Genomic DNA, 26,990 nt, shown 5'->3' on the forward strand with positions numbered 1-26,990 from the left:
ATTCACTGTCTGGCATTCCCCCCCCCCCCCCAGTTTCCAAACTGGAAAACTGTTGAAGTTATTTTCTCCTGAATTTTGTGTGGTTCAGATTATAATGCAAGGATAAAAGTAACATCCCTTCAACCTTCTCTAAAGAATAAATACACATTTTTCTGTGTAATCAAATGTTGTAGTGCATCCCTATTAAAGCTACAGTACATTCATTCTACTCTGCTAGGCTGAGTGGACTTGTTCTCCTTTGGGGTTAGAAGCAAATCTGTGATATGGACTAAATGTGAAATTAAAGGGCTTTTGTCTTTTGTTGTTTAGCTATTGAAAACAGAATAATTATTATTTTCGCCAAAATCCTGACACAAACATATACACACTGCTGTTCCTTATGTTATTCTTTGAAGCATGGGTGAAATCAACTTACCTTCACTACCGGTTCGCAAATCTGAGCACACCTTCCCTGCTTGCACAAGACCTTCCGTGCATGCGCAGAGTGTCAAAAACGGGATGTGATGATGTCCGAGTGGGTGGGTGGAGCCTCCTGCCACTGCCGCTACCGGTTTGCCCAAACCAGAGAGAACCGGCTGCATTTCACCACTGCTTTGAAGTCTCATCCAAAAAGATCTGCCGGATTTTATGCCAAAATCATAAGGCTGCTCCTAACTGGATTTGCATAGAAAGATCTACAGTATTTTCTTTCTAGGCACTTCCTGAAAATCCTTGATTTTTCTTCTTTGGTTTAAATCCTACATTTTTTAAAAATTGTGTGGTCATTCTCTGCAAACGATAATCATTGAAGCTCAGTGTGATAAATCATGACTATGGAAGGTCTTGCTTCAAAAGCCAGTGACTGGCCCACTAATGAAAATTGGGGAGGGGGTTTAAAGATCATTCAGGACTCATTCAAGCCTCTTGTAAGGATAATCTGCGAGATATTATTACCATTTGTTAAACATAGAGGAGATTTATTAGCAAAGATGAACAGCACTTTTATTTCTGAAGTAAATATAAAGGAAGAGCTTCCAGGGTTGGGTAATGAAGATATATATGAGGTGTCAGAAATATTTTAGCTTTTTCCATGGAAAAAGTCTTTAGAGATGTATTTGGTCCTTTGTGTATGCTAGTAGTTGTAGTCAAACAATTCTTACGACATTTATTTCATTTGCTTTACATTTATCAGCCCATGCCCAGACAGTGAGATGCAAGCAGAGTCCAATCTGTCAAACACAGAAGACCAGGTTCAATTAAACTGATTTATTGCTAAAAGCCTATATGCAAAGGAATCTTCTCAGCTAATAGTCAGCACCTGGCTAGATTTGGACAAAGATCAATGGCATTCAAGGGGGGAGGGGGACTTGATTTAATTGTGGCTATGTAGGGGTGCAAGGGTGATCCCTATTTTCACCCTACCCCCAGTTTCTGCCATTCCTTCTCGTACACAATCCTTTATTTGTTTACATCTAATAAACAGAATCTTGCCAAACTATGTTGTAACTTTCTAAATGCTAGACATAACCCGAAGAGATTCTAGAATGTGATTGCCCTGAACCTCTTCCCCCATCCCCTATCCAGCTGAGGATTGTGCAGTCTCTTCATTTGGGCCTTGCTCTGGGAATTGGGTCTGTGTTACCAACTCCCATCTCCCATCCTCCAAATGCATATTTCATCACACCCCACAATATTATGCTCTCCCCATTTAAACAGCAACTGCATCCCTTCAACCCAACCCAACACCCATAACTGCTTTTCAACCTATTTAATGGGCTCTTCCCTTATTCTATTACCAGCCCTCATTTTGCCTCAGCACCATTACATAAAATAATCACTGTCAAATTCTGACCATTTTAATCTGCTCAGATTATTTTGATGCAGGGATGGGTTCTGGCAGGCACTACTGCCAGTTATCTCATGGGCGCAGAAGCAGAAAAAAGATGGTGGTGCCTATGGCAGCACCCAAGAACCAGTTCGAGGGCATGGCAGGCCTGGGTCGCTGCCGGTTCCAGTGACCCAGTCCGCCAAACTACTACCAGTTCGGCCGAACCGGGCTGAACCAGTAGGAACCCACCACTGTTCTGCCAGTATATGAAGCAATGGTTCAGTAAAGAAAGCTAAGGAATGACTGATGTCTGATGAATGACAAGTGAAATGTCTTCTTCCTCAAGGAAAAACACACGGTAGTTAGTTAACTTTTGAAAAAGTACTTTTGAGAAAGCTAGGGAACATTCTGGGTGGAAATGGAAAACTAGGACAGGGAAAGTGCCTTATAATAAATGAGGGAGCTGGTCCACTAGACTTGTTTACAAGTCCTCTAGACATGATTATCAAGGCTATCCAATTTTGCCTGGAGATGAAGCTCAGGGGTTGAACTTGTACCTTATGAACGCACAATGGTTTCTCTGCATTGGAATGTGTACGTTGGCCAAATCCTCCCCATCTTCTGCTGGAGGTATACATTCCATCACAATACTATATCACTTGTAATTTTCAGGAGAAACAGCTAATACATTTGGAAATCCACACTTGATTTGGAGGAAAAGCTGAGCATTAATAAAAATGTATTAAAATTAACCAATCCCAAATGGGGCCCACCAAGTTTTAGAAATGCCCATTAAATCACAACATCCTTCCTGCTGTAAGCTGCCAGAGTCATCTTGTAAGGGAGGCATAAGAATTTAATAAATAGAATAAATAAAGACTTATCATTCTGTCTCGTTGTTCGCCATACTTTGTGCATTTGTATAGAAACACTGGAATCCTTCTGATCATGTAATTCGACCTATTCCAGTATTTGATTGCTAATTTGGGCATAGCATACTATACTCTTCTGTTCTCAATCCCAATGCTTGGTATCCTTGTATTCTTTGGGATCTTTTCTCTGGATTCAGTCAAAGCCTTCCAGATAAGGCATTTCCTCCCAGTTCAGGTAAGGTGTATTCTAACAAAGACGATTAGGGGACTGGAGGCTAAAACATATGAAGAACGGTTACAGGAACTGGGCATGGCTAGTCTAGTGAAGAGAAGGACCAGGGGAGACATGATAGCACTGTTCCCAATATCTGAGGGGCTGCCACAGAGAGGAGGGGGTCAACCTGTTTTCCAAAGCACCTAAAGGCCAGACAAGGAATAATGGATGGAAACTGAACAAGGAGAGATTCAACCTGGAAATAAGGAAACATTTTCTGACATTGAGAGCAATCAACCAATGGAACAGAAGTTGCCTTCAGAGGTTGTGGGGGCTTCATCACTGGAAGCTTTCAATAAGAGATAGGACTGCCATCTACCAGAAATGGTGTCATGTCTCCTGCTAGAACAGGGGAGGGGGGGTTGGACTAGATTATTTATAAGGTGACTTCCAACTCTGTTAATTTGTATCTGAGTCTATGTGTGTCTGTCTGTATGTATGTATGTGTGTGTCTGTATGTCTTTGTCTTTGTTTGTGTGTGTGTGTGTGTGTGTGTGTGTGCGTCTCTCTGTGTATGTCTGTGTCTGTGTCTGTTTCTGTGTGTGTATCTTTCTCTTTGTGTATGTGTGTGTGTGTGCCTGTATCTGTTTCTGTGTGACTAAAAAGTGATATTCACCAGTCATCTTAAAGAATCACAAAAGTCTTTCCATGACATAGATAGAATGAGTCTATCCTTCTCAATAGGGATTTTGTGATATTTCCTCCTCCTCCTCCTCCTCCTCCTCCTCCTCCTCCTCCTCCTCCTCCTCCTCCTCCTCCTCCTCCTCCTCCTCCTCCTCCTCCTCCTCCTCCTCCTCCTCCTCCTCTCTTGAAGTCCCAGTAGTAGCCAACAAATGCAACACAGCAGAAATAGTACTTGGCTTTGAGTTACTTTAACTCAAAACATAATAACTAAAGAGGAAATTGAAGTTCTTAGAGCTAGTACATCCATAACTGGTATGTTCAGTCTTCAACTGCCTAAGAGAAAAAAAAAAAAGCTTTGCCGATTTGTTTTCTAACTGAATTTGACTTATAGCAGAACTTACTGCTGGTGAAACTGCAAATTTCATTGCTTTGACTAAAGATCCCCTAAGCATTTATCCTGAGGGTGCTCAATTTGGTATACAGAGATAGGATGATAAAAGTTCATGATGCTTCATGACCAGGCAAAACGGGTCTGATTTAGACATATATCACTTGCCCAAGAGAGAGTGAGGTCATCTCAACTCAAGCAAGTAATTGTTAGTGGCAGCGCTAACAAAACAAACGGAAATTCATGCAGCAGATAGATTTTCTTGAAAAAATAAATAAATCTATTCATATAAGCGAGGGAAGGATGTTTTGACATCTTTCCAGAGATTTTGCCCATCGTTTCTGGAGAACATTTTCCACCAGCCTCCCTCCCCGCTCACATTTTTTCCCCAATTCAGAGTCACTTATCTCTTTTCTATGCTATTGGGCCATCCATTTATTTACTTCGGGTGCGTTTCAAGGTGTTGATCACCATCTTTAAAGCGCTCCATGGCACAGGACCTAGCTACTTGCGGGATCGCATCCTACCGCACACATCCCTGCGACCAATTCGCTCTCAAAGGGAGGGACTCCTCCTGGTGCCGTCCACCAAGCAATGCCAACGGGCGGCGCCTAGGAGTAGAGCCTTCTCTGTGATGGGCCCAACCCTCTGGAATGAACTCCCCCCCGACATCAGAACCACCACCGACTTCCGCTCCTTCCGTCAAAAACTAAAGACTCACCTGTTTCGACTAGCCGGCTTGGCCCACTCATAGTTCTATCTTACCTCCTGGCAGATATTTTTAATTGGGAATTTCTAGGTCATTATTTTAACTTTAACTTTTTGGGGTATTTTTAGGGGTTATTTTTAAATACTGTTTTTTAATTGCTTTACTTTAAGATACAGTTTTTATAGCCTCCTCATTTAAGTATTTAAGGATCTGTGTATTTATGTATTTATTCTTATGTATTCCTTGTGTTTTAATTTGACTGTACACCGCCCCGAGTCCCTTTCGGGAGAGGGGGCGGTCTAGAAATTTAAAATAAAGTAAAGTAAAGTACTTCCAATATCGCTCCTTTTATTCCCCTAACTTTAACTTTCTGTTGTTTGTGGGGGGAGGTGTTGAATTGCACAGGAATTGAAATCTGTGGAGGAGAATATATAACCATGATGGCAAACCTATGGCATGACAGGTGGCACGCAGAACCATATTTGGTGGCACACCAGCTGTCAGCTCTGGCGCGCATGCACACGCCGGCCAGCTGATTTTTTGCCCTTCCAGAGGACCAGGGGATGCTGTTTTCACCCTCCCCAGGTTTCAGGAAAACCTCTGAGGTTGGGGAGGGTGAAAAACAGCCCCAATGGAACGAACTTCCGGTTGGGTCATTGGGGCCATTTTTCACCCTTCCAGGCTTCAGGAAAGCCTCCAGAGGCTGGGAAGGGTGAAAAACTGCCCCAATGGGCCAACCAGAAGTTTGGGAATGATCCATTTCTGGCTTCCGGATGACTTCCAGGGGGGCCAGGAGAGGCTGTTTTCACCCTCCCCAGGATTCAGGAAAGTCTCCAGAGCATGGGCGGGTCATGCAGGTGGGGGGGAGATTGAGTGGACATGGGTGCGCACACGATAGTGCACATATGCACAATTTTGGCACGTAAGAAAAAGGTTCTCCACTACTGATATATAACCTTGAAATTTTCAACTACCTTTCTCAATCTTTTCTTCTCATGCAAAAGAGACTTTTCTTTTTTTAATCCTATTTTTAGGATGCTTCAAAATTTTTAACGATTTGTTTTGATGAAGTTTAGAACATAGAATCACAGGACTGGAAGGGACCTCAGAGACTGTATAGTCCAAACTCTTGTTCAAGGCAGGAGACCTTATACCATCCCAGTCAAGTGGTTGTCCAATCTATTTTTGAAAACCTCCAGTGATGGAGGACCCCCAACTCCAGGAGGCAAGCTATTCCATTGACTGTTGTCACCGTCAGAACATTTCTCCTTATTTCTAGGTTGGATCACTTCAAGTTTCCACGCATTACTTCTTGTCCTGCCCTTTGGTGACAGCCCCCCAAGTATTGGAAGACAACTATCGTGTCCTCCCATATCCTTCTCTTTGATAGGGTTAGACATCCCTAGCTCCCTGAAATGTCCATCATATTATTTAGTTTCCTGACCCTTTATCAGCTTTGTTGATAATAAAGAAGATTTATGCTTTATCCATACTTTTCCACCAATATACTAAATGAACCAAACCCATAGGAGAGGAGGTGATTTGGGGCGAAATATTTTCCTTTGGTGCCACATATTGGTTAATTCCTTTGAATTTTCATTACTTAACACATCGGTGAATTCTTCCAACATTTAACTATCTTTATCAAGGGATTTACTCATTTTAACACTGCTCAGTGCACAACACAGCAGCAGCTCTTCCTATTGTGAAATTAGATGAAGCAGCTGTTTGCCATGGCAGTCTTAGGTGTTGTTAACACTTGCAGCAGAAGCTACAGAAGCATCCCATCGGCGAGGCATTAGCCTGCTTGAAACATAGGCACAGAACAGTAATTGTTTTGTGTATATTGTTCTTGGATGAGGAATGAAAAATTCTATTTAGATGTTTTGCTTTGCATATCAATAAATTGAACGTGATTTGTTCATTTATTAAATAATCCCAAGGGTGAGGAATTCTGTTTGCTTATGGAAAGATACATGATACTATGAAAAATATATACCAGTACGGGACATAGAACATAGAATCATAGGACTGGAAGGGACCAACCCTTTGCCCAAATTACGAGAATTTATGTAATCCTGGTCAAACAGCTATTTCTGAAAACCTCCAGGGATGAAGCCCCTACCACTGTGTGAGGCAAGGCATTCTATTGATTATTTTTTTCTCCACTGTCAGAAAAATTATCCTTGTTTCTAGGCTGGATTTCTTTTTAACGAACTTCCACCCATTTCTTCTTGTCCTGCTTTCAGGTACTTTGGAGAATATACAAATAAATACAATAGCAGAGTTGGAAGGGACCTTGGAGGTCTTCTAGTCCAACCCCCTGCCTAGGAAAGAAACCCTATACCATTTCAGACAAATGGCTATCCAACATCTTCTTAAAGACTTCCAGTGTTGGGGCATTCACAACTTCTGGAGGCAAGCTGTTCCACTGATTAATTGTTCTAACTGTCAGGAAATTTCTCCTCAGTTCTAAGTTCCTTCTCTCGTTGATTAGTTTCCATCCAATGCTTCTTGTTCTACCCTCAGGTGCCTTGGAGAATAGTTTGACTCCCTCTTTTTTGTGGCAACCCCTGACATATTGCAACACTGCTATCATGTCTTCCCTAGTCCTTCTTTTCATTAAACTAGACATACCCAGTTCCTGAAACCGTTCTTCATATGTTTTAATCTCCAGTCCCCTAATCATCTTTGTTGCTCTTCTCTGCACTCTTTCTAGAGTCTCCACATCTTTTCTGCATTGTGGCGAGCAAAACTGAATGCTGTATTCCAAGCGTGGCCTTACCAAGGCATTATAAAGTGGTATTAACACTTCTCGTGATCTTGAGTCTATCTCTCTGTTTATGTAGCCTAGAACTGTGTTGGCTTTTTTGGCAGCTGCTACACATTGCTGGCTCATATTTAAATGGTTGTCCACTAGGACTCCAAGATCCCTCTCACAGTTACTACTGTTGATCAAGATATCACCTATACTGTACCTGTGCATTTCGTTTTTCTTGCCTAAATGTAGAACCTTACTCTTTTCACCATTGAATTTCATTTTATTAGATAGTGCCCAATGTTCAAGTTTGTCAAGATCCTTCTGTATCTTAAGCCTATCTTCTGAAGTGTTGGCTATTCTTCCAGCTTGGTGTCATCTGCAAATTTGATGAGTTTCCCATTTATTCCCTCATCCAAATCATTGATGAAAATGTTGAAGAGTACTGGGCCTAAAACAGAGCCTTGGGGTACTCCACTGCATACTTCCCTCCATGTAGATGCAGTTCCATTGAGGACTACACTTTGAGTGCAGTTGGTCAGCCAGTTACGAATCCATCTGGTGGTAATGCTGTCTAACCCACATTCTTCTACTTTATCTAGTAGTAGGTTATGGTCTACCGTGTTTCCCCGAAAATACGCCAGGGGCTTATTTTCTTTTGCCCCACGAAATATGCCCTTGGGTTTATTATCAGGGAGGGCTTATTGTTTTGGGGCTGCCGGGCGGCTGCTCCCTTGTGAACTGGCTCCCGAAGAGCCGGGCACAGCCTCAGCGGCGAAGCAGCCATGAGGTAACCATGCTCACGAGCAGCCGCCCGGCAAATCCCCTCTCCAGCCGGGAAGAGCGCCATTCACTGACCTAGGGGGTAATCCCTAAGGTGCCAAGCCATGTGGTGCTCTGCCCGCCCCCCAGCTCCTGCGGCTTGGCACATTCGGGATACCCCCTAGGTCAGTGCATGGAGCTCTGCCCGGCTGGAGAAGTGGGTTGCACGAGCGCCTGTTCCGCCCGCAGCCTCACCAAGCCCTTGCGCAGCTCTCCCAGGCCACCGCCACTGGCTGCTGCTGCCCGCCGCTGCCTGCCGCCGCCCCGCTCCGCTCCGTGCAACTTCAAAACTCGGGGCCGAGTCTTTCAGCATCGGCCGCTCTAGGAGTGCTCTCTATGGTGGGCTGGCTGCCGGACAGAGAGTCTTCCAAAATCTCATTAGTTCAACTCGCGAGGTTTTTTTAACAAGGGGATTCAATGAGCGAAAGGGCGAGGAACGCAACAGAGCTGTCAGTCTCTTGTAGCGCTAGGACATGCGTCTCGCTTCTCCCCCCCACCTCTCCCCCCTCACTAAAGGGACGGCAGGAGAGGGAACCAGCCAGGCTGCCTTTATCATTGAGGTGAGGTGGGCGGTGTTGGGCTGTGAGGTACACCTCTTATCTTTCCAGCTTCGTCACGTTCCTTGCCCTTTCGCCCATTGAATCCCCTTGTAGGAAAACCTCGCGAGTTGAACTAATGAGATTTTTTTTTACAAGGGGATTCAATGGGCGAAAGGGCGAGGAACGCGATGAAGCTGGAAAGAGGTACGCATCGCAGCCCAACACCGCCCACCTCACCCCAATGATAAAGGCAGCCTGGCTGGTTCCCTCTCCTGCCGTCCCTTTAGTGAGGGGGGAGAGGTGGGGGGGGGGAGAAGTGAGACGCGTGTCCTAGCGCTACCAGAGACTGACAGCTCTGTTGCATTCCTCGCCCTTTCGCTCATTGAATCCCCTTGTAAAAAAAGATCTCGCGAGTTGAACTAATGAGATTTTTTTACAAGGGGATTCAATCAGCGAAAGGGTGAGGAACACGACGGAGCTGGAAAGGTAGGAGGCGTGCCTCGCTTCTCCCCCCCACCCCACCTGCCGCCCCTCGTTAAAGGGACGGCAGGGAAAGGAACCAGGCAGGCTGCCTTTACCATTGGGGCAAAGTGGGCGGTGTTGGGCCGCGGGGCGTGCCTCCTACCTTTCTAGCTTTGTTGCATTCCTCGACATTATATTCAGGGAAGCCCCTGGTTAAAAAAAAAAAACCTTCTCGCGATTTCAAGATGTTTGATTGAACTCGTGAGTTTTTTTTTTCACCAGCCGCTTCCCTGAGCACAATGGCGAGGAACGCGAGGAAGGGAACCAGGCAGGCTGCCTTTGCCATTGGGGTTGGCGGTGTTTTTTTGCACGAGTAGGAACAGGCAGGAGGGGGTGATCACATTGCTGGCCTGCCGCTGTTTTTGCGGCGAGCCCTCTTTTTGCCCCGGAAGCTGTACCGGTAGGAGGTACAGTGTTAATGGTGGGGACTGGGGGCGGGCTTATTTTCAGGGGAGGGCGTATTGTGGCGCATGCTCTGAAAAGCCCGATTGGGCTTATTAGCAGGGCGTGGCTTATTTTCGGGGAAACACGGTACTTTATCAAATGCCTTATAAGTTAATTCTCTGTACTATAAGCTAATCCTCTCTACTTTGTGACAGTCCCTCAAGTACTAGAAGATAGCTATCATATCCCCACTAATCTTACTCTTTGATAGGCTACTAGAGGGTGTCAAACTGGCAGGCCGTGGGCCAGATGAGTCATGTGCAAGCCCTGCCCTCGCCAGCTCCACAAAGAGAAAAAAAAACCACTGTGATACATCATGTGATGTCAATGTGACATGGCAAGTTTGACACCTGTGGGCTAGACATATCTAGATCCCTCAACCATTCATCATGCAAGCTAACTTCCAGATCCTTTATCAACTTTGCTACTCTTCTCTGCACACTTTCTAGAGCATCAGCATCTTTTTCTGAATCATGGTGACCAGAACTACACACAGTATTCCACATATTGGTTTCTTAGTTTTGTACGAAGCAGTAATTACTTCTCATAATCTTGATGCTATCCCTCTGTTGATGCAGCCTAAGCCCACAGTGGATTTGGTTGTTTTTGTTGTTGTCAGTTTTTTTGGCAGTTGTAGCACACTGCTGGCTCATACTTAAGTGATGGTCCACTAGGACACTTAAATCCCTCTCACAATTACTATGGTCTGTTAAGCCAGGTACCACCTATTCTGTTCCTATGTATTTGGTTTTTCCTGCCTAAGTGCAACACTTTGCTTACTTACTTATTGACTTATTGCACCTATCACTAAGTTGATGATGAATAAAGTTACCAAAGGAAAAAATAAAAAAGTTGGAGGAAAATCTGTTCAGAAGCCGCCTGCCAGACATGTCCCACTGTGAGTGTTTAGGAAAGAAAGACCCTTGACTCTGTGTGTAGTGAAAGGTACTTTTACTAAATACTTTTACTAAAGCCAAGTGGTTACAAGCATAGGAAAATCAGATCGGAAGATTCCCACATAAAGCTGATATTGTTCCCTTTTCTTTGTCCCTCCCCCTTGGTCATCTTACTAGTTCAAATTGGTTGTTTTGGTAACAGTTTGGCACCTCTTTGGTGGGCATTCACATTCTGTTCCCATGCCTGTGTCCTTGGATCATTCAATAGTTGTCTCTGGTTGGCATTTCTGGTTCCTGTCATCCACCCTCCGTGTATCCTCCTTCTCCCCCCACACACACATTTTATGGCAGCTTGTCTTCAAAGTGAAGCAGGAATGAAGTGATGTGATGGCAGATCTGACACCTCATTTCTCAAAAGAGATACCATATTTTTGGAGTATAAGACGCTCCGAAGTATAAGACGCACCTAGCTTTTGGGAAGGAAAAAAAGGGGAAAATATCTGCCTCTGCCCCCCAGCATTTTGCCTCGTGGAGCAAACAGCAAGTTTCACTTTCAGTTTCTTCTGCTCATCAGCTGTTTCAGGCTGCAGGGATTACTATAGCCTATTGCAGCCTCCGCAAGCCCCTGTTTGCTGCAAGGAGGTAAATTGCTGGGAGGCAGAGGCCAAAGAGTTGGGACCAGTGGGTGGATGGGGCTACATTCAGTATATAAGACACACACAAGTTTTCACCCTCTTTTAGAGGGGGGAAGGTGTGTCTTATACTCTAAAAATATGGTACCTTATGCATGTCCACAATTTCACTTCTACTAGCTGAAATGGACCATAAAAAAGGCTGAGAACCAAAGAATAGAGGCCTTTGAATTATAGTGCTGGAGAAGACTCCTGTGAGTCCCTTGGACTGCAAGGCGAGCAAACCGATCAGTCCTAGAGGAGATCAACCCTGACTGCTCTTTAGAAGGCCAGATCCTGAAGAGGAAACTCAAATACTTTGGCCACCTAATGAGAAGGAAGGACTCACTGGGGAAGAGCCTAATGCTGAGAAAGATTGAGAGCAAGAGAAGAGGACGACAGAGAATGAGGTGGCTGGATGGAGTCACCAAAGCAGTAGGCTTGAGCTTAAATGGACTCTGGGGGATGGTAGAGGATAGGAAGGTGTGGAGGAACATTGTCCATGGGGTTGCAATGGGTTGGACACGACTTCGCAAGCAACAACTAGCTGAAATATGACATTCTTTGGGGTCTTGCATCAAGAGATGACTCATGTTCTTACCGCCGAATAAAAAAAAAGAAAGGGACTACTTTGTGGGTTTGTGCCAGGGGTGGGTTCCTGCCAGTTCTAACCTCTTCTATAGAAGAGGTTACACAAATCTACCGTGCCATTTAGAACCAGGTCCAGATCCCTCCCCCTGCCCATCCACACCACGCTTGCCTCACCCACCGCTCACTGATTGGCTTGCTCACCAATAGCCCCGCCCACCTCTAAGAGTCTTATCTAAACCTTAAAGTCTTAAAGCTGTCAAGTTTGAACATCCCTGGGTTTTTTTTTCTAAAGGGTTAGGGGTGCAAGGGTTTTGTAACTTGACAGCTTTAAGACTTGCACACTTCAATGCCAGAGTTCCTGAGCCAACATGACTGTAGGAGGAATTCTGGGAGTTGAAGTCCACAAGTCTTAAAGCTGTCAAGTTTGAACAGTCCTGGGGGGGGCTCTAAAGGGTTAGGGGTGCAAGGGTCTTGTAACTTGACAGCTTTAAGACTTACGTGCTTCAAATGCCAGAGTTTCTGAGCCAACATTTTGGTTGCTAAGCAAGAGCGTTGTTAAGTGAGTTTCTCCACATTTTACAAGTTGGCCATGCCCACCCAGTCACATGACTTCCAAGCCACTCCCACCTGGTCACATGGCTGGCAAGCCACTCCCACCCGGTCACATGGCCAGCAAGCCACTCCCACAAAGCAGGCCACACCTATAGAAGAGGTTCTAAAAATTTTTTGAAATCCACCACTGGTCCCCGCTAATATAATTTCTTGCCCAGTGTCATAATAAAAAGATGGCTTTCATCCTGAGTTAGGCCTCTATTCAGTGAAGTTTGAAAACATCTCCTCCTCAAAGCTGCCTACTTGAAGTTATGGGAGAAGACCTGCTTGCAGGGGATTATTGTGTAAATGAAACAGAATGTAGTAGCAAATGCAAATACAACGGTCATTCAGAGGAAACACTGATAGTGCTTGGCTGGCACACCGCATGGACACAGTGTGTCAGATTCTAGACTCACAAAAGCTAATTGGCCAGCAGTGGTGTGCAATATTTTAACTCAAGGCTGCTGATTTCCATTTGGTCCTCTTATGGATTTTCATCCCATAACCTGCAGAGCCAAATTAATGTGGCAGGCTGGAGTATATCCAGGAGGCAGCCAATAATGACTTTCTGGATTCTCGGATGATTAGAGGCCTTGAAGCACCCCCTGAGATAATCTGTTCCAGCCTCCTGCTATACAGCAGAGGCCTCCCTTATCCAGCCCCATTTCTCATGCCACAAAATACAACTTAAGCCAGGTAATGGAATTGTTAGGCTCCAGATGCGGGAAGCAGCCCACAACTTGCTTGCCTGCCGATCTGTAGAAGAAAGTAAAAATGGCATTCTAGTAAAGGAAATTCCTTTCAATGAAGTTTTTTTTAACACAGTTGCTTTTTTCCACCATTTAAGTGTTACCATAGCACTGCTCCATGATTTTTATTGCAGACCACTGCCTCCCCCACCATTTTCCTGGTCCACAGGCAACTCACCCTTGATGTTGTGGCTTGTTGGCTGCAACCCCTCCAGCAGCCGAATCAAAAAAGGAGGAGGAGGCGTGGGAGTCAGGGTCAGCCTCAAGGCAACCTGAGAGCTCTGAGGGAAAGAGGGAAGGGAGCTGGCAGAGAGAGAGGTAGAAGTGGAGCCTGGGTTGTCTGTCAACCCTCAGATGGGAAAGTCAACAGCCCCCAGGTCTGGAGGTGGCTGATGAGGAAGTGGAGGATCAGCTGGGTCCAGTGCTTGGCACACAGATGCACAGAAGGCAGAGGAGAGGAGAGCAGTGGAAATCTGTGGGCCAATCCTTTGGCAGGCAGAGCCACTGCTGCTAACGAAGCTCCACCCTAGCTGTGGGGATAAAAGGCAAAGATGAATAGATGTGGCAGACAACTATTCATCTCCCTGCCAGACAGAGTTGTTAACATGCATTGAGAGAGAAACTGTTTGCCGGGACTGTTGGTGCTTCTAATAAAGGAATAATAAAGTGTTTGGGGAGCTGGGTCACAACACTTTGATAAAATAATATTCATTAAAAATACTGCTTGAATTGGAGGATCAGATCACTGCTGTGCCAACATTTTCCTCTGTGGTATTGGGCCAATCTAATTCAGTGCAATGGAAGAGAAGTTGCCTTCTATTCCATACCCCTCCACTTCAGGAATGTAAATCTGAAATGAAATGCTCCTGCATGGGATAGAGAGAGATATTGCACTTATCTTAATTAGAAGGTGATGAAATAGTTCTTTCATTAAACCATCACCATTTCACTGATCAGTAACCTTCCAGGCTTACCACCCTTGATTTAAATTCCACGGGATGACAAACAGAACGGTAAAATGTCATGGTCCTTTTGCAATGTTGGAGGAAAGCCAGGAAAGCTCCAGAGTACTGCAGAGCAGGGGTGAAATCAACTTACCTTCACAACTGGTTCACAAATGTGAACCTTCTGCGCAGGCGCAGGACCTTTCATGCATGCGCAGAGCGTCAAAAATGGGATGTGCTGACGTCCGGGTGGGTGAGTGGAGTATCCCGCCACCACTGCTACCAGTTTGCTGAATAGCACCACTGCTGCAGAGACATCAACACCAGAGTCCTCCTCCTCCTCCTCCTTCCCCCCTGTACTTTTTTTCTCCTTAAAGGCTTTAATATAACTTTAATGGCATAACAAGTCAATTATTCTTAATCCCAGGGTTTTGGTTTTTCATTTAGCATGAAATACAAGCTCAGCCTGTGAAGTCTGTTTAGAAATTAGTGCACTATGTAAACACCAAAAGTGGATTAATTCAGTAACCAAATTAAGTATGTTGCATGAGAGTATACAGTTGGATAAGTGCTTAGAAGCATATTCATCTTGCATTTGAAATTCCAGGAGAAATAATTGCATCCTGTGATTTGAAACTGTGCAATGTTCTTCTGTAATAAGCATTTTCTATTTTCTATAACTCCACAATGAAAAAAATGGTCTAATCCACTTAAATTCACACACACACACATACACACACATCCTATTTATTATCTATCTGTCTAGCTATCTAATTTTCTAACTCTCTAGCTAGCCATCTAACTGGCTAACTAATTAGCATCTATCCGTCTATCCAGCTACCATCTTGTGGAAACAGGAATGATCTACCAGAATGACTTTTGATTTTGTGTCAGCTTCCCCAGTGACTTTTCTTGTGAGCTGTCAGGGAAGTTTGCAAATGGTGGTCATATAATTATAGGATGTTGCAACCACCATAAATGTGAGCTGCTTGCCAAGTGTCCGACTCACAATCGCATGACCGTGGGGATGCTGTGATGACCACAACCATGAGGACCAGTCATAAGTCAACTTTGTCTAGCATCATCATAATTTTGAATGTTGCTGAATTAATGGTCATAACCTGAGAGCTATATCTTTCTCATCTATGTCCATTTGATGATGATGCTTACACATTCCCCAACACTTGTCTGATTGAAAAAGCCTAAACTTCATTGCTCAGTATCCCAATGACTATTCCATCCTTGATGAAAGGAATTGACAAATTAGGATGATTTGTTTAACCTTGTATCAAAAATGTATCCCCACCTCAAGTCCAGGCTTAGTTTGCAGTATGCTTTCAGCCAGCCAATGCTCCTACCAATTCCTCTCCTTAATCAAAATAAGTGCAGGAATATTAGACTGGGGCAGAGGTGGGTTCCTCCCAGTTTGGCCGAATAGATAGTAACTCGGCCGGACATGTGACCATACCGGATTCATCCATGGCAGCGCCATCTTGATTTTCTGTTCTGCACATGCACAGAACAATCTTCATTGAAAAAAATGTATCCCCCCCTTTTTAATATTGTGTGCATGCACAGAACCTTTTAGGTGCAAATGCGCACATGTGCGATGTGCAAACTTTTTCGGGAGCAGAATCAATAGTAATGCCAGCAGGAACCCAGATTGGAGGCTAGGATTAGGCTGGTCAACAATTTTAGGAGTAGTGCAGGAACTTATCTTGAAACATCCTTGACAGATGACTCTTCAGCTATTCCTTAATACATTCTGCAAAGGAAAACTAGTAACTATTGTTATTATTTTGGGAGGAAATGGGAGTTAGAAGCATACAGAAGACTTTCTGTATTTAGCCTAGATTTCTAACTACGGTGTGCCAGACTTAATTACCAAAACTTGTAAATTCAGTAAATTAAATAAGAAACACAAAAAATAACCTATCAAATCTGGTAAGGAATTGTGTCCCATCAAATGCTAGAAGATTCTAGAGCAACGTTCCCCAGCCAGGAATTCTGGAAATTGAAATCCATGCATCTTAAAATTGCCCAGGATGAGAAATACTGATCAAGAGCAAAACGTTTCTTATGTACCATAGCCCTGCCGTAGCCTTGTAACTGTGAAATCATGGCTTAGAAGGTTGAGACCCATTGATTGGACTTTTCTGACATTTCTTGGAATAAAGGATCTGAGAATGATCCAACCTGCACAACTGTGAGAATCAATTCATTCCATATCAATTTCTATTTATAATAAAGGGGCAAGTAAAACCACTTCAAATAATGAATGAAAGGAATTTGTTATGAAAGCCACAAGGAACAATCTTATTTCCCCATTTTCATGGAAGACCTGAAGTGAAATAAATACTATTTTATTGGGAAAAAATGGTGCCATAATGGGCAAATGAGAAAAGCTATATATTCTCCCCTTATTTATTCAACCTGTATGCAGAATTGAGAGGAGCTGGATCTGAAGACAATGAGCGTCGTTCTAAAATTGGAGAAATAAGCACCAATAACCTGTGCTATACGGATGATGCTCCTTTATTGCCACAACTATCTTCTAAAATGAAGCTCTCCTTGAAATTCATGTGACTCCCATAGCATTCTGAAGGATCTTGAAGACCTGACTCTGCTCCCAAACCTTAGACTAAGGTGGTTGGGACACAGTTGTGATTTGCCATCTTGTTTTTTTTTTAAAAAAACATTGTGGAGTCCTTGGTGCTTTCTGAGGTTGTTTGCTTGCAGACATTTCATTACCCAACTAGGTAACTTCATCGGTGCTAATGGCTGTAGAGTTCCTAGCACTGATATTGTCATTTTATTGGTTAATAAATTTTTTGCAAGCAAACAATCAAACTCAGAGAACACCAAGCACTCCACAAATCATCCCTGATCTACATGTATTCTTTTTTTAAAAATCTCTTTTTACTTTTTTGCTAGTGATTTTATTTTGTTATTTTGTGAGCCACACAGTTCTTTGGAACCAAGCAGCATCTGAATTGCATGAATTAAATGCAAATTAATAGTTGGAAATGCAATCAATCTGCAAGCTCTAGTAATGAAAGTCAAGGACCACAATGAAAAAAAAATAAGATTAATAATACAAAGAAGACTAAATTAATGATGACATGTATAGCAACCTGGTTTGGAACTGACAATGAAGACATTGAAATGGTAGAGGGTGTCTATCAACAAATGCACCACAAAGTAGCCCTTGGTAAGATAGCAATGAAAATATATGTGTATGTGTGCATGTGCACATGCGCATAGATGTGTGTATGTATATTATATATATATATATTTCAGACTTTGTGAACTGTCTGTATCCTGAAAGATCACAATTGTGCAGGCAATGGTTTTTCCTGTGACAGTAGAAGCTGAACTTTGAGGAAATTGGATATAAAGATATTGATGTTTGTAGACTTTTTGTGTTGGAGAAGACATCTAAAAATAGCCTGGGTAGCCAAAAACAAACAAACAAATAAATAAATAAATGAAATGAAACAAAAACCAAATCAAACCAAAACCAAAACCCAACAAATCAATCCAAAGTTCTTACTTGGGGCACAAATGAGCAGGCTCACATTATATTTTGGACACATTACATGAAGGCCTAGCTCTCAGGAGAAGTCTATATTGCTGGGGAAAGTGGTGGGAAAAGATGATTATGAACATCAGCATGGTAAATTGACTTGATTACAGGATCAAGGGTGCACCACTGACATGAAGGGCCAAACTGGGTACAGATCATCCTAGTGAAAGTGTACCAGTGTAATGTAAGAATGACTTTGGAAGATGGTGGAATGTAAGAATGACTTTGGAAGATGGTGGAATGTAAGAATGACTTTGGAAGATGGTGGAATGTAAGAATGACTTTGGAAGATGGGGCAAAAGATGATGCCTCTGGAATGATCAGATATAAGAGTGAGGAGACTATAACAGGGTAACAGGTAGAAAAAGAAACTGAGAAAGGATCCTCCCAACTTATCAAGTGGTAACAATAAATGCTAATATGCTTGAGAAAAAGGCACAAAAGAGGCTGTACTTCCTGAGAATGCTCAGGAAAATAAATCTATCTCAGTATCTACTTCTATCCTACTATCGCAGCACCATTGAGAGTGTCCTGACATACGGCATTCTTGCATGGCATGGGAGCAGCTCTGCAGCGGACAAAAAAGCTCTACAGAGAATCATTAAAACTGCCCAGAATATCATCGGGCTCCAGCTACCAGCCCTGGACATTATCTTCACATCTCGCTGTTTGAGGAAGTTGCGCAACATTCTCAGATACTTTTCTCATCCTGTTTACTGAACTGTTGGCTTCTGGCAGAAGGTACAGAACAATTAAAACTCAGACCACGCGTCTTCTGAATAGTTTTTATCCCAGAGCTATAATTGCACTCAACAATGAACTAAAGGGCCACCATCAGTGAGCTGTTCGATAGCATTACTTGGTCTGTTGTGTGGATGCTTGGGTGGTTTAGGGGCGGGGAATATGTGAGGTGTGTGTGTGTGTGTGTGTTTGGGGATTGTCATGTGTGTTGGGCCTGGTCTCTGGGTTTTATGTGAATTTCGTTGTATGGGTATACTGTGTATATACGTACAATGATAATAAAGTAAAATTTTAAAAAAGATGGTGAGAAATTTGTCCTTTCAGACATGCAAGATTCTGTTAATGTAGACTTATAACAAAGTATAATTAACTCATCTTGTCTTACTTCCTGTCTCCTTTGAGGTTGACAATCAATGTGGTTGTTAAGAGCTGACATTGACTTGATGGCACAAAATCAATCAATCAATCAATTATAGCCTAATGTTAGTTGCACATAAAATGCTGGTTATTACATGATATTGCCTTTTAAACTGATTATTTCACAATTCCCTGTGTACTGAGCATCAAATTACAGCTAATTACATTTTTTCCTACTTAGCCAGCCACCATTCCATGGCACTGAGCTGGATTTTTTACATTTTTTTTCTACTTTTAGTATTTTTAACATTTTTATGAACCTGAATCTGCTAATCTTCAGCAAACATATTACCATTAATAGATACAACAGTGGTGATCAGTTTAAACGCTGACAGTCTTGCGCTGGTAGGCATGGATTTTTGAAAAGGTATTATGGAAATGGGATGCTAAAGAATAAGGTCTTTTTTTTTTTTACTTTCAGGCTATATTATGATCTTCATGGATTCTATGCTCTGTCACACAACAGACTACCCTCATTACATCTAAATTCTATTTCCAAAAGAAAATTTTCTTCCATTTTCCAATTTCATAGAGATGATTTGAAGGGAACATGCAGCATTTCAGGGTGAGGAAGTAAGGATTTTTCCCACTTGGGAGAATCCAATCATCTGACAAATAGACCAGAGATGGGTTGTTCCTAGTTTTACTATGGTTTGCTTCGTGTGCGCTTTGCGCATACGCAGAATAATTTACACTGAACTGCACATGCGTGCACCTTGCTAAACAGCATGCCAGCAACAGCAGCAGCAACAAGGGAACTGGTTCAGGGGCATGGCCAGCCTGGGTTACTGCTGGTTCTGCGATCCAGGCCAAAATCACAATACCGTTTTGGCCGAACTGGAAGCAATCCACCTCTGAAATAGACCGTTTTATGAAATACTGTTCAATAATTGAAATATTTGATTTAACATAACAGAAACAACTACATGATGACTGCTGAGTATCTGAAGCATTCAACAAACACAAACACCACTTACCATGCCTGACCTGGAAATAAGTTTTATTGAACATAGTTGTAAAATTATCTTTTTTCAGTTGAATTACTGAATCATCAGCACAAACTTTTTTTTTCTACAGATTTTTTTTTAAAAAACCAAGCGTCGTCATTTTTACTTCATTTCTTTGTGCTTTTTTAATATTAATATTCTCAAATGTTATACTTTTGTTTTTCGTTTAATATCCGAATTATTTGCATATAAGTTTTTCCCCCCTTTTCTCATCCTAGGGTATTGAAAGAACATATAATAACCGTAATAATTATAATAATAACTCTTGCTTAGACAAAACTCTTTTTTTTTAATGAAGTTAAAAGCTGAGATAATTTACGGAAAAAAGATTTTCAAATTTTCATTACCAACTCATAGAAAGGGAAATTTACAGTGTATTGGAAAATTGGCTAAAGATAGGTATGGGATGGAGCCAGGTAGCTGAAAATATTTTTTACAAGTTTTATTTTTATTTTTTTTGTAAAAGTGTTTTTTTTAAATTTTGCTAAAATAATAAAATAATATTTCACAATTTGCACAGAGTCTGATGAAAGGGCAGAGGCCTTATCTTCTCCGTGATTGGAAATGAAACCAGATCAGCTGGCCTGCCTTTTGCCGTAAAGAGTCTTTCCTTTGTTTTATTTTTAAACTTTTCCTATATGCACTGTGACCTTTCTTGATCAATCTCGTTTTGAGCAGAGGTTGGACTATGGAAAAACTGTGCGCGTATGCACGCCGGTGTTTCTGCATTGAAATTCACCATTGCCAAGTATTGTTGCCTCCTTCTCCTCCTCCTCCTCCGGCACGAATGTACCCCACTTTGAAACTTGAAAAACACAAATTGATCCACTTCCCAAGTTACAACTGAAGCCACTTCCTCCTGGATCAGGTAACCCAAAAGCCGTAACTCTGGGGACAGCTTTGCGATGAAAGAGCTGAAATTCAGAAGGACCTGATGCCACTGTTCAAGTCAATCCATCTCTAGAAGTAGCTCTCCTATGCCTTGAATTTCTTCCTCCGTTGGTAGCTTTGCTCTACTACTTTGCTTTAGAAAAAAAAAGAGGATGATCTTTTTTTATGGAACTGCAAACCTCACTGGAGCTATTCAAGCATCTGTCTGCTGGAACAATTTTTTTTGCATGTGCACATGTGTGTATATGTTCCCCCTACCCCATTTTCTCAGGTTTGTTATCATTGAAGGCACTTGGTTTCCATGGCATTTTAGAAAAAAAGATGGTAGTTTGGTTTTTTGTCCCTTGACGAGGACAAATGATGTTCACTGGGAGTGGGATGTGGGAGGACCAGGGCCAGGGCAAGTGGGCTGGGGTTCAGAAGACCACAGGGGAAGAGTGTCAGGTATGTTTAAGAAGTGGCCACGCAAGCAAACTCTAGACAAGCCAGTGTTGCTCTCGTCACCATAAATATGTCCTGGACTTAGCAGAACACATGCAAAGCGGAGACCACATATAGTTTCTAGCAATTGCCATGAGGAACTTCAGCAGAATGTCTTCAACCACTCCGGTGCCTTGGGTTGCTTCCTGCCCGCGGCTGGACTGAACTCCACACTTATAAACCGAGTGTGGAAGGTGAAAGTGGGGGGAAATGCCAGCTCCTCTCGTACCCTGTTTGACAGTGAGGTGAAGGGATTTTTCTCTCCTCCGTGCTCGCTCTTGCTCTCTTCTTTTATGAAATCTCTTTTGGGGCAGGCCATTAAGGTTCCATGGCAACAAGCAAACTAGTCTTTGAAACAAAACAAGCCATGACTTTGTGCTTTGACAAGAAATTCTATAGCTCTTTTGACAGAGTTCTCCCAATTAATGGTCGGGGTGTGTGTGGGGATGGGGGTGGTGGTGTTGGTGTCATTTGATTCTCCTCTTGTTCGTTTGTTACTCCTTCACCACAAGAGCACCTGAAGGTCTCTCTCCTTCACGTCCAGAATGGTACATTTATTTACCTGCAGTTGCTTGTTTGTTCATTCCTTTTGTTTTTTTAATAAACCCCCAATGTGTGCATATATATATATATATATATATATATATATATATATATATATATATATATATGCATACTTTTTAAAAAAAAATCTTTATTTGAGTCAGTCATCAGTCAGTGGAGGAATCTTTGGTAGTTTTTTGTTTGTTTGTTTGTTTGTTTGAAAAATGTTCCCTTTTCTTCATGCCAGTGGGTGGTACATCTGTGTTATAGCCTCTGCCGGAATAAGGTCACCTCTGATGAATTAAGACAGACACAAGAAGAAAAACGGGGAAACTCCGTATATGGGGCAGTGTCCTGACTGCTTCTGAAGGTATATCTAAACAAAACAAGGAAAAGGAAGAAAGACGGTTAGTTACCCATCCAATTAGGCTGCCCAATTCATTCCAGAAGCTGGTATGCATGGGGACATGGGGTGCTATCTTTTGGTGCTTGCGAAGCAGTGCAAAAGTTTTGCTTTACTCCTGACAAGTCAGGAATTGCCCTGCTTTGTGAACTAAAGGTGTGTCCTCAAAGCATTGCTTTGCGAGCCGTGGTGGTGCAGTGGTTAGAATGCAGTATTGCAGGCTAATTCTGCCGACTGCCAGCAGTTCGATCCTGACTGGCTCAAAGTTAACTCATCCTTCCATCCTTCCAAGGTCAGTAAAATGAGGAGCCAGATTGTTGGGGGCAATGTGTTCACTCTAAACCATTAAGAGAGGGCTGTAAAGCCCTGTGAAGTGGTATATAAGTTTAAGTGCTATTGCTATTGCTCAAACCCCTTTTGAAGCTTTGTACAGCCCCAATAATTCATTTCCTTCAGCTCTAATGTGTTAGGAAACTATACACTAGATTGGGACACTACTGGGAAATGTTAACAGGTCCACGTACGGTTGTTTACATAATCCGATTTTGTGCATTCTCCTTCCACAATTGAGATATCATCGATAGCAATGTCTCCTTCAATGCCTCGGCCACGGATGCCTTCAAAAACAATCTGAAATGGAAAGAAAATAACACTGACATTAAAAAAATCAAATCCATGAGTGACACGAGAGGAGCTTTTAATATGATGAAAATAGAATGTCTTGTTGAATATTCTTCTGTTCTCCGAACGAACAGAATTCAAAGATATTTCATAATTGGAACATCCACACCTAGAGAAAATTTAGCATATTTGTAACATGTTTATCATATTTGTATGAACCCTTTTGTCTAAAGTTGTGACACGTTTACACATCTTTGATTGTCTGAAAACAGAAATTCACGACTTTTTAGCCATCCAATCAATGTGCTATTTTCAGAAGGGCAGAATTAGTTAGATTACAAGTTAATTTACTTTGAAACACAAGAATGTTTCATTCCCCAGTGAAAATGTGTATAAACATTGCTATTTTCTTTACTTCCTACTTTAGAACATTGCTTACCAGTCCATTCTATGAAAGTGTTAATCAGATAGCTATTGTGTTTGTTCCTCAAAACATTTTTTAGGCAAATCCTATTCCAAGTTAACTGTTCAATTATCAACTTCACGCTCCATCCTGTGTTCTACCCAAAAAAAAAAAAAAAAAGTGCTTACAGAACATGCTAAATCCTATACCCAGGCTAACAAACATGGAAATCTATGAGTTTTTTGCTTCCTTTCTAGAGTTTTTTGAATTTTTGATTCTTTTTGTATTTGCTACTGAATGTTGTCAGAGTTCACATGTGTCTCGGTGATTTATAAAATCATGAACAAAGAACACTAAAGTTTGGTGTATGTTTTATTCAAAGTTCTAGTGTGGAGAACATTCCATGTAAAATATGGCTCACAATTTGAAATTATCAGATGGATCCAGTCTTTTGATTCAAGGTCACGAAACTAAACAGTTAAATTGCATTCTCGAGAATATATTTCAATATAAGAGTATTGCCATACTTTCCCATTTATTGATGCTTTTTAATGGATTAAAAACACTGGAATGAAAAAAAAATACTTTCTAAAGATGTCATAAAAGAAGTAAAAGTTGTCAAATGCTTTTCTTGGGATCTTTATAGCATCTATACCTTACCAAACAGTGCCTTTTCTTGAGCAGGAGAGCTTATACCAGTGATGGCGAACCTTTTAGACGCCGAGGGCCCAAACTGGGCATGCACGCATGGAAAGGTGTGCATGTGCATGCATGGACATGTATGTGAACATGCGCCACAAAGACCCAAAGACTGGTTGGCTGGTGGGATGCAGCAGCAGCACGCAAGAAATAAGATCTTTTTGCAGGGAAACAGAAGCTGACCAAAGAAATGCCACAGAGATCTGACCTAGGCTGACGGCGCACATGCCAGCAGAGAGGGCTCTGTGTGCCACCTCTGGCATGCATGCCATAAGTTCACCATCATGGCCTTATACCATTCCAGGAAATAGTTGTTCAATCTCTTCATGAAAACATCAGTGATCCTTTAATATTTCCATCCATGGAATCTTTCTTAAACTCTCTTTTAGTTTGTTGACATCAGCTCTCTTAAAGTCTAAGACATTAGTTTGACTTTGTTCACTTGTGCCTGCATTATGTTGAATTCCAGTACGATGTGGTTACTCTCTCCCAAAGTTCCCATAACTTTAACCCCTTCTGTTATTTCATCTTTGTTAGCAAGAGATGTCTAGTAAGTCCAGTATAGCTGACTGTCTAGTTCCCTCCACTACATTTTGTATGACAAAAGTTGTCAGCTAGTCTAATCAGGTGTTCTCTGAACTTGGCTGTTTGCTTAAAGGTGTTTAATGAGGACCATTGAAAATGTTACCTAAGTCAGGTAACTAAAAGTCAACAAGCAAATAACCAAGCTCAGAGGGCATGAAGGACTCCACAAATATCAATCTGTCCATTAGCAGTCATATTGTCAGAACAACCACAGGATGCTCTCAGATGCCTCAAGTGCTTGTTAGCTTAGCAGTGGTTTATTCCAGTTAATGCTGAAAGGAAGTGACTTGAACTGGAATGTTTGCAGGTCCCCTGCTGCCTTCCGTGTCTACGACAATTTGCTGTGGCCAACTCGCCATGGTCAGCTCACAATGGGCAACTCAACTACAGGAAAACTCGCGGTGGGACAAGAGTTACACTAATATCAAAGAAATAGTGGAATGGAATCATTAAAGAAAGAATGCAAAAGGAGGGACAAAATAAAATGCAAATGACAAAAATAAAAATATTATTTTAATTTATTTTAAATAATTAAACTGAATTGTCCCGCAGTGTGTTGGCCACAGTGAATTGGATGTGATGAATTGGCCAGGGCGAATTGGTCACACTGTGTTGCCCCATTTCTCTGCTTTCCTGCCTCTTAGTTCAATTGTTTAAGCAAGGATAAGACATTTGCTGCAAATTTTGGGATTAGCTGTGATCAGAATTATGTCATTTCTGCACATTCCTTTTCCCAGATGCCCTATGGGACTCCAACATGGTCAGTTAAAGTGTTTAATTGTTGTACCCATCAAGTCTGGCACACAAAAAAATATTCTGTGACAACTTCAAAGGCCTTTTTGCAGAGATAACAGAAATTAAGCAATGCAGGAATGGTATTTGTGCTGAACTATTAACTGAGATTTCCTCTCTCCAGTTTAAATTGACTAAACACTGAGGATAATTCCATAAAATGAAATGGGGAATCATTTGGCATTAACAAAGAATTAACACAGGACAGAGGAATCAATTGGACAATATTTAATCCCATTCACAGCTTCCCAAATACCATTATGTCACTAATTTGGAGCATAATTCCAGGCATAGCTGATGATCCAAAAGACTTTTGTTTTTCAGACACTTGGGAAATAAGGTAAGAGTACACCAGATTCATCTTTTAAACAAAATTAAGTAAGTCGGTAATGAAGGAAGGAAGGAAGGACTTGCCTCCAGAAGTTGTGGGTGCTCCAACATTGGAGGTTTTTAAAAAGAGATTGAACAACCGTTTGTCTGAAATGGTATAGGATTTCCTGCTTGATTGGACGACCTCCAAGGTCCCTTCCAACTCTATTATTCTGGTAAGTAAGTAAATGGATCACCATATCTCTACTGCAAAATACTGAATGACCACTAGATATCCACAAAAAGATACAGGAAAAAAAGTTTGCTGGCATCTAGTGGACATCTGGATGTGGTAGCCTAGACATGAACAGTTCTAGCACAAATGTAACTTTGAAACAAGCCTAAGGCTTGGTTCATCTCTTTGATTAAAGGTAGCCTAAAATCTCAAATAGTTTTGCACCGTAAATAGAAAAAGGTATGCAACAAGGGACCAGTACTACTGAGAATCCTAAGGATGTAAAATCTCACATGAAAAATTGCATCATTATTTCTAGAAGCAGTCTGTCTGTCTGTCTGCATTTGTTAGGTTTCCACATTTATTATTATTACAAATAAGGCAGTGAACATAACTCGATACTCCTACCTCCTCTTATTTTTTTTCTCTTATTTTTTTTAACAAGCATTTGGATCACTTTAAACTTCCTTCTTTCAAAGTATTCCAAAATTTCCATCCCAACTGATCTTGCAACCCTGTTCAGGCACACAAAGGATGGCAATGTATGCAATGTAAGTCCTTGTGACTGGCTGGAACCAATGCAGACCATCTTTCAAGGCATTTAGTTTGAGCCCTACCTTATCTTACTATTCCTAAACAGAGGGATAAACAGAGGGATAGAATCAAGATCAAGTAAAGTGTTAATACCACTTTATAATGCCTTGGTAAGGCCACACTTGGAATACTGCATTCAGTTTTGGCCACCACAATATAAAAAAGATGTGGAGACTCTAGAAAGAGTGCAGAGAAGAGCAACAAAGATGATTAGGGGACTGGAGGCTAAAACATAGGGATAATGGCTGCAGGAACTGGGCATGCCTAGTTTAATGAAAAGAAGGATTAGGGGAGACATGAAAGCAGCCTTCCAATATCTCAGGGGCTGTCACAAACAAGAGGGAGTCAAGCTATTCTCCAAAGCACCTGAAGATAGTATAAGAAGCAATGGGTGGAAACTAATCAAGGAGAGAAGCAACCTAGAACTAAGGAGAAATTTCCTGATAGTGAGAACAATTAATCAGGTGGAACAACTTGCCT

The 26,990-nt window shown here is 41.9% G+C and overlaps 1 protein-coding gene across 1 annotated transcript in view; it reads right to left on the minus strand.

Annotated features, from left to right (window-relative positions):
• Positions 1–21,942: 21,942 nt before the first annotated feature.
• Positions 21,943–26,990, minus strand: part of MDGA2 (MAM domain containing glycosylphosphatidylinositol anchor 2) — a 624,733-nt gene continuing 619,685 nt past the window's right edge. Inside the window, exons 16-17 of the mRNA XM_081938341.1 lie at positions 22,797–22,902; positions 21,943–22,245 (exon numbers count right to left, since the gene is read on the minus strand). Of these exons, the coding sequence (XP_081794467.1) occupies positions 22,157–22,245; positions 22,797–22,902 (195 nt within the window). The 3' untranslated portion in view covers positions 21,943–22,156. The remainder of the gene's footprint in view (positions 22,246–22,796; positions 22,903–26,990) is intronic.

The sequence above is a fragment of the Natrix helvetica genome (genome assembly GCF_964273705.1).
Source record: "Natrix helvetica genome assembly, chromosome: 1".
Taxonomy (NCBI): Eukaryota; Metazoa; Chordata; class Lepidosauria; order Squamata; family Natricidae; genus Natrix; species Natrix helvetica.